General features: G+C 35.6%; 1 protein-coding gene and 1 long non-coding RNA gene across 2 annotated transcripts in view; one reads left to right on the top strand and one right to left on the bottom strand.

Moving 5' to 3' along the window:
• The window catches only part of Top3alpha (topoisomerase 3-alpha), a 91,408-nt gene that overhangs the window by 68,340 nt on the left and 5,398 nt on the right, over nucleotides 1-17,670 (top strand). The window contains exons 14-16 of the mRNA XM_067095973.1: nucleotides 508-726; nucleotides 6,942-7,005; nucleotides 13,081-13,229. Of these exons, the coding sequence (XP_066952074.1) occupies nucleotides 508-726; nucleotides 6,942-7,005; nucleotides 13,081-13,229 (432 nt within the window). The remainder of the gene's footprint in view (nucleotides 1-507; nucleotides 727-6,941; nucleotides 7,006-13,080; nucleotides 13,230-17,670) is intronic.
• Nucleotides 11,668-17,670, bottom strand: part of LOC136833753 (uncharacterized) — a 104,787-nt gene continuing 98,784 nt past the window's right edge. The window contains exon 3 of the long non-coding RNA XR_010851579.1: nucleotides 11,668-12,063. This is a non-coding gene — a long non-coding RNA (uncharacterized lncRNA). The remainder of the gene's footprint in view (nucleotides 12,064-17,670) is intronic.

Raw genomic sequence — 17,670 nt, 5'->3', positions numbered from 1 at the left:
CCTAGCTCCAACCCCTTTCATTCCTTTTACTGTACCTCCATTCATATTCTCTTTCTTCCATCTTGCTATCGACCCTCTCCTAACAATTGTTTCTTAGTGCAAATGCAAGGTTTTCCTCCTGTTACACCTTTCAGGTCTTTCTACTCTTAATTTCCCTTTCAGTGCTGAATGACCTCAGGTCCCAGCACTTGGCCTTTGGCCTGAATTTTATATTCCATTCTCTTCGACTCGCATGAAGAGCTCACATCTAGCCCAACAGGCAGAAATATAAAAAGAAGAAAATCAGCTGTTAATGGGGAGTACTGTATTGGAGTTAACTCAAGCCCTCTCACTTGTGATGATTGATACTTTCAAGTTATTGACATTCAGGGTATAAGTTATATGAAAAGTAATTAGTCCAGTAATCATCATTTTAATGTAATATTATGATTTAGTATGTAACCATAAATTGTGTTGATTTCACATGTAAATACAGTAATACCAAAAGTGAATTTTTTTTAATTACAGGTCGTCAGTTTTACAAGTGTGCTAAACCACAAGGAACAGGTTGCAACTTTTTCTTGTGGGCAGATGAAGGTGATAATGTACGCAGTGGAGGCTGGGGAGATGATGGTGGTGCAGGGGGCAGCAGTAGTGGAAGGGGAAACAATTTTGGACAAAGCAGAGGAAGTAGTAACATTTCATTTACTCAAAATTCATCTTGGAATAACAGAAGGTTTGACTCAGGTAAGTAGTTTTGTTATGCATTTTAAACGATATTTATAATATATAAAAGTATTTACCATATTTCCCAGTGTCAAAGATACTATTTTTTCTCTTAAAAGAAGTCTGAAATTTATTGTGACATAGAGGCTGAAGGTTATGTTTTTCATTGACCCAACCTAACCCAAAAAGTTATCTTTGCTAGACAGTAATAAGAATGCCTGAATATGACCTCTGAATGAAGTTTACACTTTATGCTTAATTGAAATAAGAAGTAAACAAAAACCGGTTTTGACATGGGAAAAACCTATTTTTGGTGTGCCAGCGTTCCATGGTGACTAGACTAGTTGCAAAGAAATATCTTTTAGACTGGTCTTGTAGCCAGGTATTGTGTCGTAATGAAAACACAAGACACATGATACAGTATATGGACTCAAAGATAAAGAGGGCATTTTCCCTTATCTTCAGCGAAGCTGAACCCAGTTTTCCTGAGTCAAATACTGTAAGAGGTGACTATTGCACATGCACGTCTGCCATCTTGTTTACGATCGGGCAGGCAAAAGACCAGCCTCCATTACTCTCTGCTGGTCAGTATAGAATGATCCCTTGCCCAAATCCCATGCCTTTTCATCAGGGAAGTGGGAGGGTTTTGAGGACTCAACAGCAACTACCAAAAATAGGTTTTACTTATGTCAGAACCTGTTATTTGATAGTGTAGTTGCTTGTTTTGTCCTCAAGGAGCTTTACAAAAGAAACTGACAAGTGACAAAAGGATTAAGTTCTCAAAATTTTAATCCCAAAACCACAAAGAAAAAACAAAAAAACATTTCTGGTCTGAGGTCAAGCCACAAGTTTCAAGCCCCATTCCTTTCTCTAAAAAAACCTTTTGGGGGTTTTGGTAACAAGAAACTATGCAAGAACTTGCATTTTTAAGGTGAAGTTCTGTAGCGACTTACCTAAGTATGCTGGGTGTGGTTGCAATCTTGTTGCACCTTCCCCAGCAATAGTCAGCATACTCACCCATTAGGAAGACCCCTTGGTTTTCCACTGTAGAGCCTGTGGGGTCGGGACTAACCATACCACCTAAAGATATGCAGTGTAGATGAATTTATTCAAGCTCATGGCAGTAATGTTGTAAGAATACTGTTCCTGATGCCCACCCTGTACTTTCGGAGACTTCTTCAAAAGAGACATTTCTGAAGAAGGCCAATGACACACTTACTTTCCTAATGTCATGTGACCTAGGAAAGGAATGTGTGTTTTCCTTTTTAATGAGGGACACTAAAATTATTAGCCCTTGTACAGCGAATGGTGTATTCATGCTACGGCGAGGAGAATCGGACCTTCTGGGTGTTTGTCGTGACCTCTAGGTAAACCTTAAGTGCTTGAACTGGGCATAATGTTTTGTCTGCTAAATTGAGTTTTCTTATAAGAATAGATTTCCTTCTTAACCCTTAAACGAGCCTCTATTTACAAAAACATCTCCCGTATGCCTGGGGCGTCGGGAGTTAGCGCCAAGCGGAAAAAAAGTTTTTTCAAAATATCACAGCACGCTTAGTTTTTAAGATTAAGAGTTCATTTTTGGCTCCTTTTTTGTCATTGCCTGAAGTTTAGTATGCAACCATCAGAAATGAAAAAATATCATTATCATATATAAATATTGAAATATATGACGCAAAAAAATTTTCATATATAATTTTATACAAATCGCTGTGAGCAAAATGGTTAAAGCTAACGGTTATTTTTTTCTTTGTATTGTATGCTAAATTGCGATGATTTTGGTATATAACAAATTGTAAAACGATCAAAGCAACACAGAGAAAATATTATCACAAAATGATGCATGAATTCGTAACGCGGACGTAAAAAAATGTTTTTTCAAAAATTCACCATAAATCGAAATATTGTGCTAGAGACTTCCCGTTTGTTGAAAAATGAAGCTAATTGATTGAATATTACTAGACTGTAAGTGTTTTAGCTTACAATTGCAGTTTTTTCGACCATTTCGGTCGAGTTAAAGTTGACCGAAAGTCGAATTTTTCTATTTATCGTGATTTATATGAAAATATTTCAAAACTGATAAAAGCTACAACCATGAGTTATTTTCTTTTGTATTGTACATGAAATTGCGCACATTTTCATATATATAAAAGTTTATGTAACGACTAATATAAAACGGTGCAAACATTACGACAACGTGACGAAAGAATTTCTGAGATGTTTCACGAGTTACTCTGCCGGACGTAAGGAAAATGTTTTTTCAAAATTCACCATAAATCGAAATATTGTGCTAGAGATTTCCAATTTATTGCAAAATGAAGGTAAATGATTGAATATTACTAGAATGTAAGAGTTTTAGCTTACAATTGCGTTTTTCGACCATTTCGGTTGAGTTAAATTTGACCGAAGGTTGAAATTTTGGCAGTTATCGTGATTTATGTGAAAATATTTCAAAACTGATAAAGCTACAACCATGAGCTATTTTCTTTTGTATTCTACACGAAATTGCGCACATTCTCATATATAAAAGTTTATGCAACGACTAATGTAAAAGATGCAAACATTACGACAGCGTGACTAAAGAATTTCTGAGATGTTCGGCCGAAAGTTACAGCACAAGAGACGTAAAGGAAAAAGTTTTTTTTTTTTCAGAAATTCACCATAAATCGAAATATTGTGCTAGAGACTTCCAGTTTGTTGCAAAATGAAGGTACATGATTGAATATTACTAGAATGTAAGAGTTTTAGCTTATAATTGCGTTTTTACCATTTCGGTCGAAAGTTAAAGTTGACCGAAGGTTGAAATTTTGCAGTTATCGTGATTTATATGAAAATATTTCAAAACTGATAAAAGCTACAACCATGAGTTATTTTCTGTTGTATTCTACATGAAATTGCGCACATTTCCATACATAAAACTTTATGTAACGACTAATATAAAACGGTGCAAACATTACGACATAACGTGACAAAAGAATTTCTGGCGCGGACATAAGGAAAAGTTTTTTCAAAAATTCACCATAAATCGAAATATTGTGCTAGAGACTTCCAATTTGTTGCAAAATGAAGGTAAATGATTGAATATTACTAGAATGTAAGAGTTTTAGCTTACAATTGCATTTTTTACCATTTCGGTCAAGTCAAAGTTGACCGAAGGTTGAAATTTTGGCAGTTATCGTGGTTTATATGAAAATATTTCCAAACTGATAAAAGCTACAACCATGGGTTGTATTTTGCTGTATTTTACATGAAATTGCGCACATTTTCATATATAAAACTTTATGTAACGACTAATATAAAACAGTGCAAAACTTACGACAAAATGACGAAAGAATTTCTGAAATTTTCGGCCGAGTTACCGCGCGGGCGTAAGGAAAAAGTTTTTCTAAAAAATTCACCATAAATCGAAATATTGTGCTAGAGACTTCCAATTTGTTGCAAAATGAAGTTAAATGATTGAATATTACTAGAATGTAAGAGTTTTAGCTTACAATTACGTTTTTCGACCATTTTGGTCGAAGTCAAAGTTGACCGAAGGTTGAAATTTTTGTAGTCAACGACGGTACGTCCACTCAGCACCCAACAGACAATTTTAGTCGACGTATGATACGTCCAGTCGGCGTTTAAGGGTTAAAGGACCCTCATTCTTGGCCAGGAATGATGGACCAGGGGACAGTAACTGATTATCAGCAGTTTGTGTGATGTATTGTCCCCGTCTAAGAGAGCCCATTTTCACTAATATGGGCTCCTGATGCTAATGAAATCAAGAAGATCGCCTTTCGTAACATGTGAGTTGCGGTTGTATAGGGACTGCTGAATTGAGGGATAGATAGAAGTCTAAGTACCATGTTCAGGGACCAAGCAATTGTAAGTCTTTTGGGAGTGGGTCTTTGTAGATCAAAAGACCCCAGAAGGGAAGCAACAGCTTCTATGCTGGAATCAATCCCAAATCCATAAAGCAAGGGTTCCGTTAATGCTGCCTTGTATGCCATGATTGTTGTAACCGCAAGACATTTATCTTCAAAAAGGTATATCAGAAAATTTAAAAGAGTTTCCATAGAAATCTCAACTGGGCTCTCAGTATGGATATAATCTAACCATATCCTCATATGGACTGGTATTGCCGGATAGATGATGTCCATAACTTTTGTGTGTTTAAACTCTAGAAATAAACATTTATTAGCATTTTTAGTGACTGTACCAAACTTACGCGAATCCTCCTCTAACACGAGGGGCTCTGGAACCTGACCTCGCATAAGCTCCAAGGTTTTACTATAGTCACAAAAATAAAATGAAAATACAGTGTTTAATAAATATTGCTGTATGAAAAACTCCACAGGAAAACCTGTGATTAACTGAAGGCGCGAATGCTGATCTGTGAACTAGCACGAAGCTACTGTACAATGTATTTTAAAGACTATTTGGACAAAAAAAAAAAAATTGCTTTTTTGTTTACAACATATTTTAAAGGTTGTCATATAATGGGTTTGGGCAAAATTAAAAAGAAAGTAATGCTCATTTTTTATCATGTATTGCAACCTACCATTTTGCACTTTGCATATAAAGAAAAAAAGGGGGCTTTGGTTTTGTTAAGTGTATTTATTACAGTATACTGTATTTTGTTACAAATATGGTTAAATAAGCTACCTAATTGCCTTGTGCATCAAGTTTTCAGTTTAGTGTGATGGTTGCTGTTTAGAAGTGTTTACCCTTTTGCAGTACTGACAAAGTAGGGGGAGTAAGGGTATGGAGTTTCCATTTTACACCCATATGTGAGTTTTCTCACCATTATCTAATAGGGCCTTGGCTCTATTAATCTGAATAATTGAGAGATTTTTTCATAATCTGTTCAATTTTTTTTAGTTTGCTGGTACATCAACTTAAGAAGAGCTAATTTAATATTAAAATCAAAGAACTTGAAAACTTAAAAAGGCCTTAGAGTAAATGAAGTGAAAAATTATAATCAACATGCTATACCAGCTGAATTCACATTTCCTCAATGTGTTGATGCATTCATATGTGTGCAGCTCACCAACCAAAACAAAGCAATTAACTTGTGAGTGTTGCCAGCTTTTGTTCATTTTCAAAATTTTGCTAGTCAAAAGTGGGGTGCATCATCAAGGTCAGAGCATGTTTGATGCTGGGAAATATGTTATTTTTTTATATTTAACATTTATGTTTTTTTTACACTATGCTTGCAAATTCAAGCACTCATAAATTTTCTGACACTGTCTGGGGTGATCTTTCAAGTAGCATAATTTACAAAACAGATATACACACAAGCAGCAAAGGAGAGAACAAAACTTGTGTGACATGGTCATGACACATCTCTATCATTCACTCAAAGGCAATAAACAAAATTATGTTTTTTAGTCAATAATAGTCATGAAAACTCCAAAGCAGATGAAGGTCCCCCCTCCCCCATGAAATTACCTTGGTTCATCCCACAAAATACCCCTCTCTCAGTGTGCTGTATGAACTGTTAACAGCATTGCTGCCAGTTTTTTTTTTCTTATTTGCCTGCACAATGTAAACCAAACAGTAGGCTGTTTATTCATTTTAATAACTGTGTATGCATCCATGTTTTTTTTGGGAGGGATGAAGATGCATGCAAAATTGCAGATAGTACTTATGTGGATAATAGGGGATTGTGAGGGAATACTGTTAGACTTCCTTTCCACTAAGAACACAGTTTGTGCATGAAGAGTTAATTGATTCGTCAGCTGAAGACCTACCAAACCTACTGCATATATTAACTTGCAGGCTGGCCAGACTTGAACATCGTCTGAATAGGGTTATCAGCATGGAATACAAAACTTTCTCATAAACAAGTAGCTTACACAGGAGAACGTATTTTCTGTAGAAAAAAGGGAGGTGAAAAAGTGTTTTTTACAATTAATTGCATATTCAACAGATTTTAAAAAACAATTTGGTATTCTAGAACAAATTAATACATAGTACAGTATTAGCATAATGTAATGCAGTTATTTTATTCCTTATCAGTACCTCAGAGGAATGGCCAAGTCACAGCCCTATTGATTAGTAATAAAATTGTAACAAATGAAAGAGGTGGTCCTTGTTCCAAGAGCACTTCCCATTACTTTTAGGTACATGAGTGTTCTCATCAATTACTTCAATTTGAATAGTTTAATGGCAGTAATAGGCAAATAAGTATTTTATATTTAAATATATTTTGTACTATTAGCAACTGTTTCAAGATTATGGTGTTTTATCTGCAGGTTTTGGTGGTGGATCAACTTATGAGGACAGTGTCCAGTGTAACTGTGGTATTGCAGCTAAAAGGTTTGTGATTAATTTTGTTTAAGGACTAATTAAGTGGATATGTTTTGGGGTTCTACATTTTTTTTTTTTTTTTTTTTTTACCAAAATATGTAATTTGGAAGCACATCTATAAATATTTCATGCAGTCCTTATTTGTCATTATTGTTGATGAGGCGGTTAGGAATTCTAAACAGCAAGTTGATGTTATAATTACCTACCTATTGTTGGTTTCCATGAAACTTGTATTGTTTAACCCACAAACTAATTAATTATTAACAGATTTATGTATCTTAAGCAGAGCTTCATGAATGGGAAGAGTGGCAGCATTTCATCAATTTTCAAAGGCAACTTTTGGCATGGAAGATTGAAAATATGTTTTCTGTACCATTCAAGATTGAAACTATGTTTTCTGTACATTCACATGCAACTAGGAATTGGCTTGGGATGTTCTAATTCAGAATCCATTGTTTGGTTCAGCCACTGCTTTTCAAGTCATCACAAGGATCTTGGCATTTTCAGGCAGGTTTTACTGGGGATGATAATGGTATCATCATCATGTTTTTCATGGATGGTAGCTCTGAAGTAAAATAGGATATTGTCTAAGAACACCTTAGGAATTAGGAAATATTTTGAAGAAATGATGGATAAACTTTCAGTTTTATTGTTTTTTGCAGAACAGACATCATACATTTATTCCTATGGGAATAGAAATTATCAGCTTTTATAAAGAAGTACCTTTTAGCGGGAACTGGAAACCAGCTGAAAACTGGTAAAAAGGTGGCTAACAAGTGGAGATGAGCCATGATTGCAGGAGTATCCATCACTCACAAAGTATTGCACTCATTTTTCTTTCAGCTGTGATAGAGAACAGACGTGCTGCAGTTCACTGTCGACTGGTAGTTGGGAAATTGGAGCCAAATAAAATAGGAAGTACAATAGAAGAATTTATAGATTTAAATGATATGTGCTGTATAAATGATAATGAAATCAGCACATTCAAAAATACATGGAACATTTTCTTTGGTAAGACTTAACTATATGTTCATCAGATATTGTAGACAGACTAGATGGGAACTCAGTTGATGACTTATACACTAGTGATCATTTCCCTATAGCACACCAGGAATATTTCACCTTTCAAATATGTACAAGATCATAATGAAACTAATATATTTTTTGTCAGTTTCTTAGAATAAGAGGCAGATAAGACAATACAAAGTCAAAATGTCATCCAACCAAACAAAGTTACATGGTGGTCAGATAGTTGTCAGAATTGTTGAAACTAAAACACTCAGTAGGGAGATGACTAGATTGTTTGAATGGAAAAATTAATAAAACATTACTGATATTAGAAGGAAATTTACAAAAAATGAAGAAAACCTGTATACAACAACAAAAAATTACAACCAAAAGAGTTACTTATAGAAATTGATACACTAAAACCTTGTATACAACAAAAAAGCTGTAAAATTCATAACAGAAGCAGTAGGTTCTAACGTGAAAATGGGGGAAGAATAATTTCGGAGGCAAAAAATTTTAGAGGAAATATGTATCAGATTCTCTTGGTTTTAATACTTCCATACAAAAATTCAGAAAAAAACGTAAAGGAGACTACCTGTACAGTATTGAAAATTGGACTTTCAAAGAATAGGCATCAAACATAAACATTTTTTGGGGACTTTTTGACACATTTTCCGTGCCGAGCCTTTTGCATTTCCGCAGTAGGTTCTGGAGCTTATTCCTGAAGTTTAGTATGCAAAATGGGAAATGAAAAAAATATCATTATCATATATAAATATTGAAAGTTATGACAGCGAAAAAAAATTTTTCAAGTATTTTTTTTCTGGCAGATAAACGTTGAAGCTAACGTTATTTTTTTTTTCAAGATACTCATTGCGATGATTTTGATATATTAAAATTGTAAAACGATTAAAGCAGCACAGAGAAAATTTTTGACATGAATTTTCGGATTTAAAAATGATTATTTCCATCGAAATACAACGATTTTGAAAAATGAAGCTAATTGATTGAATATTACTAGACTGTAAGTGTGCTTACAATTCAGTTTTTGAACAGAACCGAAAAGTCGAATTTTTTTCTATTTATCTGATTTATAGAAAATATTTCAAAACTGCTACAACCATGAGTTTTTTTTTTTTGTTGTATTGTACAGCGCACATTTTTATTGAAAAAATAAATGCACATTTTCATATAAGTTTTTCCAAGAATCTGCAAACATTAAACAAATCATTTCTGAGATGTTCATATCAAACAGACACACATAAATTGAAATATTGTTAATTCAATTTATTCGAAGGTAAATGACTGAATATTTAGAATGTAAGAGTTTTAGCATAGACTCTTTAGACTATTCATCCACTTGGCACCCAACACATGGACATTTAATGAACAGCCCACATAACCCTGCTCCCAAATGCTCAGAATAGAAAGTGACAATAATGAACAGCCCACACAACCCTGCTCCCAAATGCTCAGAATACAAAGTGACAATAACAGTTAAACATGAGTTGTATGAATTCCCAAAATATAACCAACAGGGTTATCAAGTTTTGGAAATAAATTGACCAGTAAAATTTTGTCATAATCTTCAACATTTTCAATTACTCCCATTTTAATATCCATGAAGAACTGTAATTGAATTTATTAAAATATAAAAATTAACAAGTAAATACAGTAATGAAAATACAACAACCCTTAGGGTGTTTAATGAATTTTTAAAAAATATGAATTTTAAAAATCATATTTTTATCATTACTCATATTTTTTTAATTGTGCAGATAGAAACATGAATGTTTCCAGTGTTAAAGCACATGTACATGTTTTTTCAAAATTTAATTTTCATTCATCACCACACAGATGTTTGGTCCCAGTGCTTGGCTTATGGCCTAGACCTGGTATTCCGTTTCATTCTAACCCTTCGGGCCAGCCCTATGAGAGCTGATAATAAGCTCAGTGGTCTAGTTAAACTATTTGAATATAGTAATGATCATAATTGCGGTGAATGTTCTGGCATAGCTTCTAAGAATGGGAGATCAATAAGAGCCCATGGGCTGGTTCAACTAGTGCCAAAGGAGTCACTTCTGCCACCAGTGGTACAAACACCTGGGGTGAAAGAAGTTTGCACAGTCTACTGGAGATGAAGACACTTCCCAACCCATAGATCAGGGCATTGACCTTCTCCAAACACCACACTAAATGTGACTATGGCAACAAGCCCAGGAAGTGCCTTCAGTGTATACCCAGAAGGTCAACTCCATATATGACTGAAGGGTAGAACAAAACCTTAGTTGCCTCCCTAGGATATTTGGACCACAGCAAGCAAAATAAACTCTGAGAATTGCCACTTCGGTGCAGTTGGCAAGAGATCCAGAGAAACAGGATCAGGGCGTTGACCTTCTCCAAACACCACACTCTAACTGTGACTATGGCTACAAGTCCAGGAAGTGCCTTCATTGTATACCAGAAGATCAACTTCGTATATGAGACTGATAGAACAAAGCCGTAGTTGCTTCCCAAGGATATTTGGCCCACAGTGAGGAAAATAAAATCTGAGAATTGCCACTTCAGTGTGGTTTTCAAGAGATCCATGACCAGTAAATGGGACACATGAACCCCTTACCGATTGTATTGCACAAACCCTTCTGTTGACCCCGAGGAGCCGCAGTGAGAAGAGTCACTTGGTTCACCTGTCCATAATGACCATCTGCCCATAGATAGAGAACAATACACCCCATTGCCAGCGGTAAACCTGATGCACAGACCATGTATGCACCTAGCAAACAGGCTGCAACACCCCTCACTTTGCAGGTTGCACAAACCCCTTTCTGCATGACTCCAAAGAGTTGCAGTGAGATGGGATGACTCCTGCACTAGGCAAATGAGCCAAATAGCCTTAATTCAATGTGAGCCAGAGAGCTCACCAAGAGATGAGACTGGAGCAGACCTTGAGTCTTAGCAGGCTGGTACCATGGTGCTAACCCCCAGGGAAAGCCAATCATTGCCAGTGACCTTGCACCCCTGCCTTCCCCCAAAGGAGAGAACAATTGAAAAAACCTACCAAGACTTCTTACACAAGGACTAGACTTCCCCTTTCTCGTTGCTCACCTGCACAAAGAAAGAGGGTGAGGTTTAAGGTGGAGGTGTACAACGAAGAAGAGCAGTAGTGGCTCTTCCCTCTGCTATCCTTACTTGTCTTGCACTGCAAGGCTGGTCAAGTCAGGCACCAAAGACTAAGTCACATCCATCATAGGAATCTCCCCAAGAAGGACTACTGCAATCAGGAAACCCTTCCTAATGCAGCAGTCAGTAAAGCCAAGACCACCATAATCATCAGTAACTTCAGGAATTGTGAAGGCTTTGTTCCTCTACTCAGTCAAATTAGAAAGGCCTTGACACAAGTACTACCTTTTCCTTGGTAGACCAAACTACCACAGGAACTTCCTTACTGACTAAGCCTTGTGGGCATCTTAAAAATCAATATTATAAGCACATTATATATGTATGTGTGTGTGTCAGAGAATGACACATCTGCTGATTAACTTCATTATTGGTATACTAGAAGTCAGAGAGTGAAATATCTATTAATGAACCACAGCAAATCCCAAACTTTCTAGTAATAAGCCTAAAACAAGAAATTCACTTGCAACAAAATTAACTAGAGAAGTCAAGTATTTACTGGAGACATAATAGCCCACAAGGTAGTCATGACTTTGCAGTTATGGTGTATAGTTTTTATCAGTGGGAATAAAACTCAAGAAGCAAGGCAACAGCAGATGTTATTAAACAAGAGAATAACAATGCAAGAATAATCATCCAAAATCCAATTTCTCAACTACCAGTCGATAGTAAACTGCAGCAAGTCTGTTCCCTATCACAGCTGAAAGAAAAATGAGTGCACTACTTGGTGAGCGATGGATACTGTTGCAATCATGGCTTCACCTCCACTTGTTAGCCACCTTTTTACCAGATTTCAGCTGGTTTCCAGTTCCCGCTAAAAGGTATTTCTTTATAAAAGCTGACAGTTTCTATTCCCATAGGAATAAATATATGATGTCTGTTCTGCAAAAACAGTAAAATTGAAAGTTTATCCATCATTTCTTCAAAATATTTCCTTATTCCTTAGGTATTCTTAGACAATATCCTATTTTACTTCAGAACTACCAGCCATGAAAAACATGAAGATGATACCATTATCATCTCCAGAAAAACCTGGATAAAATATTCAAAATATTGTAATGGAAACAATGGAAAATTTTTCAGTATTAATATATGGTATAGCCTAACTTATATCACAAGAAATTTAATAAAAAAAAAATACTCGTCTTTCTAGAATAAGTATCTATATAGAAAGGCACATTACACAGAATTAACACACAGAACCTTTTGAATTAAACAGTTCCAGCATAGTAGGCTGACCTATTTGAAAATCTTTGTAAAATTATGCCAGATGTTTTTACTTATGCTTTTCTCTAAATAGGTTCTTTTTGATAATTTGCTATGATTATGTAGATTAATGCAAAGCAACGTATATTTTCCACTCATTAAACAAGGACTAAAGAAATTTAAACTCTAGTACAAAGCACAGTACCACATAGCAATAACATTAAAATTACTTCAGTACTGAAGTAGTTGAAGTTTGTAAAATGTACAATTCACAATTTACATTATGTAATGTATTTTAATTATTTTATAATTCACAAGTTAACTAAGCCATAATGCCCTTGAATCTTGATACTTTGAATGCTCTTCCCAAGTTGCAATTGACCTGTGTTGGCTTCACAACAAATACAGTTTTTTATTTTTCAGCACCATGATCACTAGGGAACAACCACCTGTAAAGCTCTGGTTCTTTCCTGCTCTTTACACTCAAGTACATTAGAGTATTACATTTACTGTGAAAATGCACACTGAAATCTCCCTTTCAAGTAGCAGATTCAGACTTTAGTAGCATTAAGAACTGAATAAAGATACTACCAGCTTTTCTTTGAAAATTGTCCATAAATAATTCATGGCCTTTATTTGTAGTTGTGCTACAGTAATAAGTTTGTGTACTGATAATGTATTAATCGTTTTCAGATTAACTGTCCAGAAAGAAGGACCTAATAAAGGACGTGAATTTTATGCGTGTATAAAAGAACGTAATGTTCAGTGCAGATTTTTCAAGTGGGCTGATGAAATAGAGGGTGAACAACAGAGTGGATATGGAAATTATTCTACTGACACTGGTAAGATGTGGCAGCTAAATTTCCTAATGGTTCATATTTTAGTCAAGTACAAAAACAATATTCAGGATTTTTGTAGTTGTTTTTCCATGAATTTGAGTTCTTTTGGTTTCACATAAAACCTGTCTTAGTGATATACACATAGATGGAAAGAACTGACATTCCATTCACAAGAATGATTTCAAGAGATTATAATGAGAATTATGAATTTATTTCATCTCATTCAGATAACTGGGTGTATACTGTATCATGCTGTTAGTTATATACAGTTATTTGTTCCTACACGTTTACAAACCTTCGGTCTTTATTTATTTCATCTCATTCATTTAAGGTAACTGGGTGTATACTCGTAGTTAGTTGTTGTTTTTTTTTTTTTCAAAAAATCACAGCTTAGTTTTTAAGATTAAGAGTTATTTTTGGCTCCTTTTTTCAGTTTTATTTGAAAAAATATCATTATCATATATAAATATTGAAATATATGACACAAAAAATTTAATTTTATACAAAACAAAATGGTTAAAGCTAACGGGTTATTTTTTTTTTTCTTTTATACAACATTGCGATGATTTTGGTATATAACAAATTGTAAAACTTTCAAAGCAACACACAGAAAATATTATCACAAAATGATGCTGAAGCTGGCCGTAAAAAGTTTTTTAAAAAACTAAAAACAAGGTTTGTTGAAAAATGAAGCTAATTGATTGAATATTACTAGACTGTAAGTGTTTTAGCTTACAATTGCAGTTTTCGACCGGAGGAAAGTTGACCGAAAAGTCGAATTTTTCTATTTATCAGTTGATTTATATGAAAATATTTCAAAACTGATAAAGCTACAACCATGAGTTTTACCTGTTGTATTTGAAATTGCGCACATTTTCATATATAAAAGTTTATGTCACTAATATAAAACGGTCTCGTGATGAAAGAATTTTTGATGCCTGCCATTTGACATCATTTTGTTTTGAAATATTGTACTAGAGACTTCCAATTTTTGCCCAAAATGAATTTTGAAATTATAATGTAAACAAGTTTTTTATACAGTATTCGAAGGTTGAAATTTTGGCAGTTACATTTTGTGAAAATATTTTTGCTACAACCATGAGCTATTTTTGTTGCATGAAAGTTATTTTCATATATAAAGTTTATGTAACGACTAATGTAAACGACAAACAGTTATGCTATGGAAAAATTTTTTTTTTTTTTTTTCAGAAATTAACCATAAATCGAAATATTGTTTTAGTTTGTTGCAAAATGAAGGTACATGATTGAATATTACTAGAATGTAAGAGTTTTAGCTTTAATTGCGTTTTTACCATTTTCGGTCGAGTTAAAAGTTCGAAGGTTAACTTGGTTTATTGAAACTATTTCAAAACTACAAATGAAACCCATGAAAGCATTTCCATATATAAAACTTTATGTAACGACAAATATAAAGCAAACATTTGGTGAAAGAATTTTTGATTCTGTTTTTTTTTAAATATTATATCTTTTTTCAAAATGAAGGTTGATTAAATATTACTAGAATGTAAGAGAGGCCTGTTTTTTTACCATTTCAGTCCAAAAGTTGACCAAACCATACAGTTATTTTTAGATGTCTTCCAAACTGATAAAACCATGGGTTGTATTTTGTTGTATTTTTAGAAATTGCACACATTTTTTTAAAACTTTAGACCACTGTAAAGAATTTCTGAAATTTGAAGGAAAAGTTTTTTCAAAAATTCAGCATAAATCGAAATATTGTGCTAGAGACTTCCAATTTGTTGTAAAATGAAGGTACATGATTGAATATTACTAGAATGTAAGAGTTTTAGCTTACAATTGCGTTTTTCGACCATTTGGCTAAGAACCGAAGGTTGAAATTTTTGGTTTACTCACTTGGCACCCAACAGACAATTTTAGTCGACGTATGACGTCCAGTAGGCGTTTAAGGGTTAACTAAAAACAAGGTGGATATTGGTAGTTGGCTACGGATGGTGGGGGAGGAATCCCTGGCCATCCAGTTGGTACAATCCACTTTACCTTTTGGCTGCATCTGAGAAAGATAGGTCTCTTTTGCTGCCTGCCATTTGACTCATTTCTTTTTTTTATATACTTTTGTTTTGGGGTATTTTGCCCATTTTGAAATAATGAAACAAGTTATACAGTATTCTGTTACATTTTGTTATTTTTGCTCTTTCTTGCAGCATAGTTAATCCTACACAGTTATGCTTTGTAGTTATCAACTCACGTTTTAGCCTATGAGCCTTTTTCTTTAATTCTCTAACTTGGTTTTGCCTTTCAGTATAATGCAAACCCAGCTTGGTCTTACCTAGCCTTGGTGTTTGTTCTATTTTTCTATTATATCTTTTTTTCTATTACGCACCCAACGAGAGAGGCCTGTCTCTCACCACCAACCATTCTATTTTTAGATGTCTTCTCAACCTCGTTTTATCAAACATTCTTATTCTCATTTTTTTTCTGTTTGCTCTGAAGTGTATTCTCTCTGAACAAGCAGTTTTTCTTTTAGCTACAAAATTACTCGGAATGTTGTAAGTTTTTAGTCTTTCAGATGGTGTAGAATTCAAGCAGCACTGAGATGGAGGAGGGTTCTCTTGCTACAGTATGGTGGTTTTGTAACCTGTCGTATGAGACCTCTGCTTGCCTTCCAGCATGGATTCTCCCTTGACACGAGAAAGAAGTGGAGATTGATGTTGCAGGACCTTTAGACAGAGTTACTGAATTTGGGAAGTCTTCTCCAAGACCAGTAGCTAGCCTGTCTACCGTTCTTGCTCTGTTGGAGGGGGTTTTCTAAGCTCCTTCCCTTCATCCTGGGAAGCTTTCCTTGATGAAGTTTCTTAGCCTCCCTTGCTCTTTTTTGTCATCATATGCTGTATTGCAGTTTCTCTGTCTTCTTTCCTACCTTTCAAGAGACAATGGGTGGAAGAATACATAGTGACTGGAGGAAGTTGACTCACCATCAGAGTGACAGGCAATGAGCCAAGTTCAGCTAGTCGATTTTGGTTTGGGTGTGTGTGTGTGTGCTGCATTGCTGTGTCATAGCTTCAAGAGCTGCTTCACACCCCCTCCCCCCCAGCCAAGCTTTCAACGTTGGATTTGCTGAGTCGAGCCTTTTCCTTCGTCTTTTGCTGTAGGCCACAACCATGTCTTCCCTAGATGTACCTCCCCCATCTGTACGTCTGCCGTCAGTGCTGCTTCTGCCCAGATAGTCTTCTTTCCCCTTCCTTCCATTGTCCTTTAGGACATGAGAAGAGCATTCCTTCAGTGCCAGAGTAGTTCCTAGTGTACTTGGACTTCTCTTCCCTGCATTTTTCCTTTGAGAACAGTTCCTGGTTGCCGTTTTCAGCGATGCTGACTCAGTTTTCCAGATGCCTAAGCTGAACATATACACTTTCCAAGGAAGGAAGAATTTGCAGCTGTGCAATGTTGCATGACCATGTTTTTGCTTCACATTGTATGAGGAGGAAGAGAGGCCCTGAGTAGGCAGCTGTAGCCTTGCCTTGCCACAACCTTGCAGGGCCAAAACTTTTTTGACATTGCTGCAGTTCACCTGAACATTCTTAGCCTAAGATTCGCTCTCCAGCATGTTCATGCAGATTTTTGCACTACCATGTCCTTTCTACAATTGTTGCACAACTGAGTTACAACTCTTTCTGGTTGTTTTAGCTGTTTTCTACCTTCCCATAGCCTGAGTGAGTGTGAAGTACATGGATGTTTCCTCATTCCTTCACATTTCCCTGAGTGAACATTGAAGTACATGGATGTTTCCATCTGGTTCAAGCCCCAGGAACATTCACAAGGAGGTTTAGAGAAGAATAAGATGGCTCTTGTGAGAGTATTTTCCTTTTTCATGTGAATGTTTCATAGTGGATGGATTGCCCTTCAAAGAACATTTCCTGCCACAATGATTGCATGGATGGTTGGCAGACATCCATGGGAACATCTGTAATCTCCCCTTCCCCATTCCACGAGGTTGTGATCAAGATCAACATCATCTCCATGGCACTGCGGGGCAGCACCTCCGCTCTTCCTTTCAAGAAGAGTCCCCTGGTGAACAAGATCACCTTACAGAGCGATTCTACCTCCATGGTCAGGCATTGACAGTGCTTCCGTTAACATCTGACACACAGCACCCACCCATGTTCGTGTGGAATAGTGGGCATGTCTTGCTTTCTTTCTCCCGCTCATGTCCGTGATTTTGCAGCAGTCACATCCAAGTGAAACCATTGGATGACTTCGACAGAAATCTTCCTAGAGCAGCCAACATCTGTTTCCAGTAACAACCATGTCCAAGTGAACTGGATTGTTCTCCCAAACCCTTACAATAGTCATCCTTTCATGACTGTGTTCATCCATGGGTTCTTCGACATTATACAGGTAGGATAGGAAATTTAATTAATTTGTTCCTACTCAACTTTGGTTGTTCCTACACATATACAAAGCCTCG

The sequence above is a fragment of the Macrobrachium rosenbergii genome, chromosome 52 (assembly GCF_040412425.1).
Source record: "Macrobrachium rosenbergii isolate ZJJX-2024 chromosome 52, ASM4041242v1, whole genome shotgun sequence".
Classification (NCBI taxonomy): domain Eukaryota; kingdom Metazoa; phylum Arthropoda; class Malacostraca; order Decapoda; family Palaemonidae; genus Macrobrachium; species Macrobrachium rosenbergii.
This window is presented reverse-complemented; position numbering and strand designations above follow the sequence as displayed.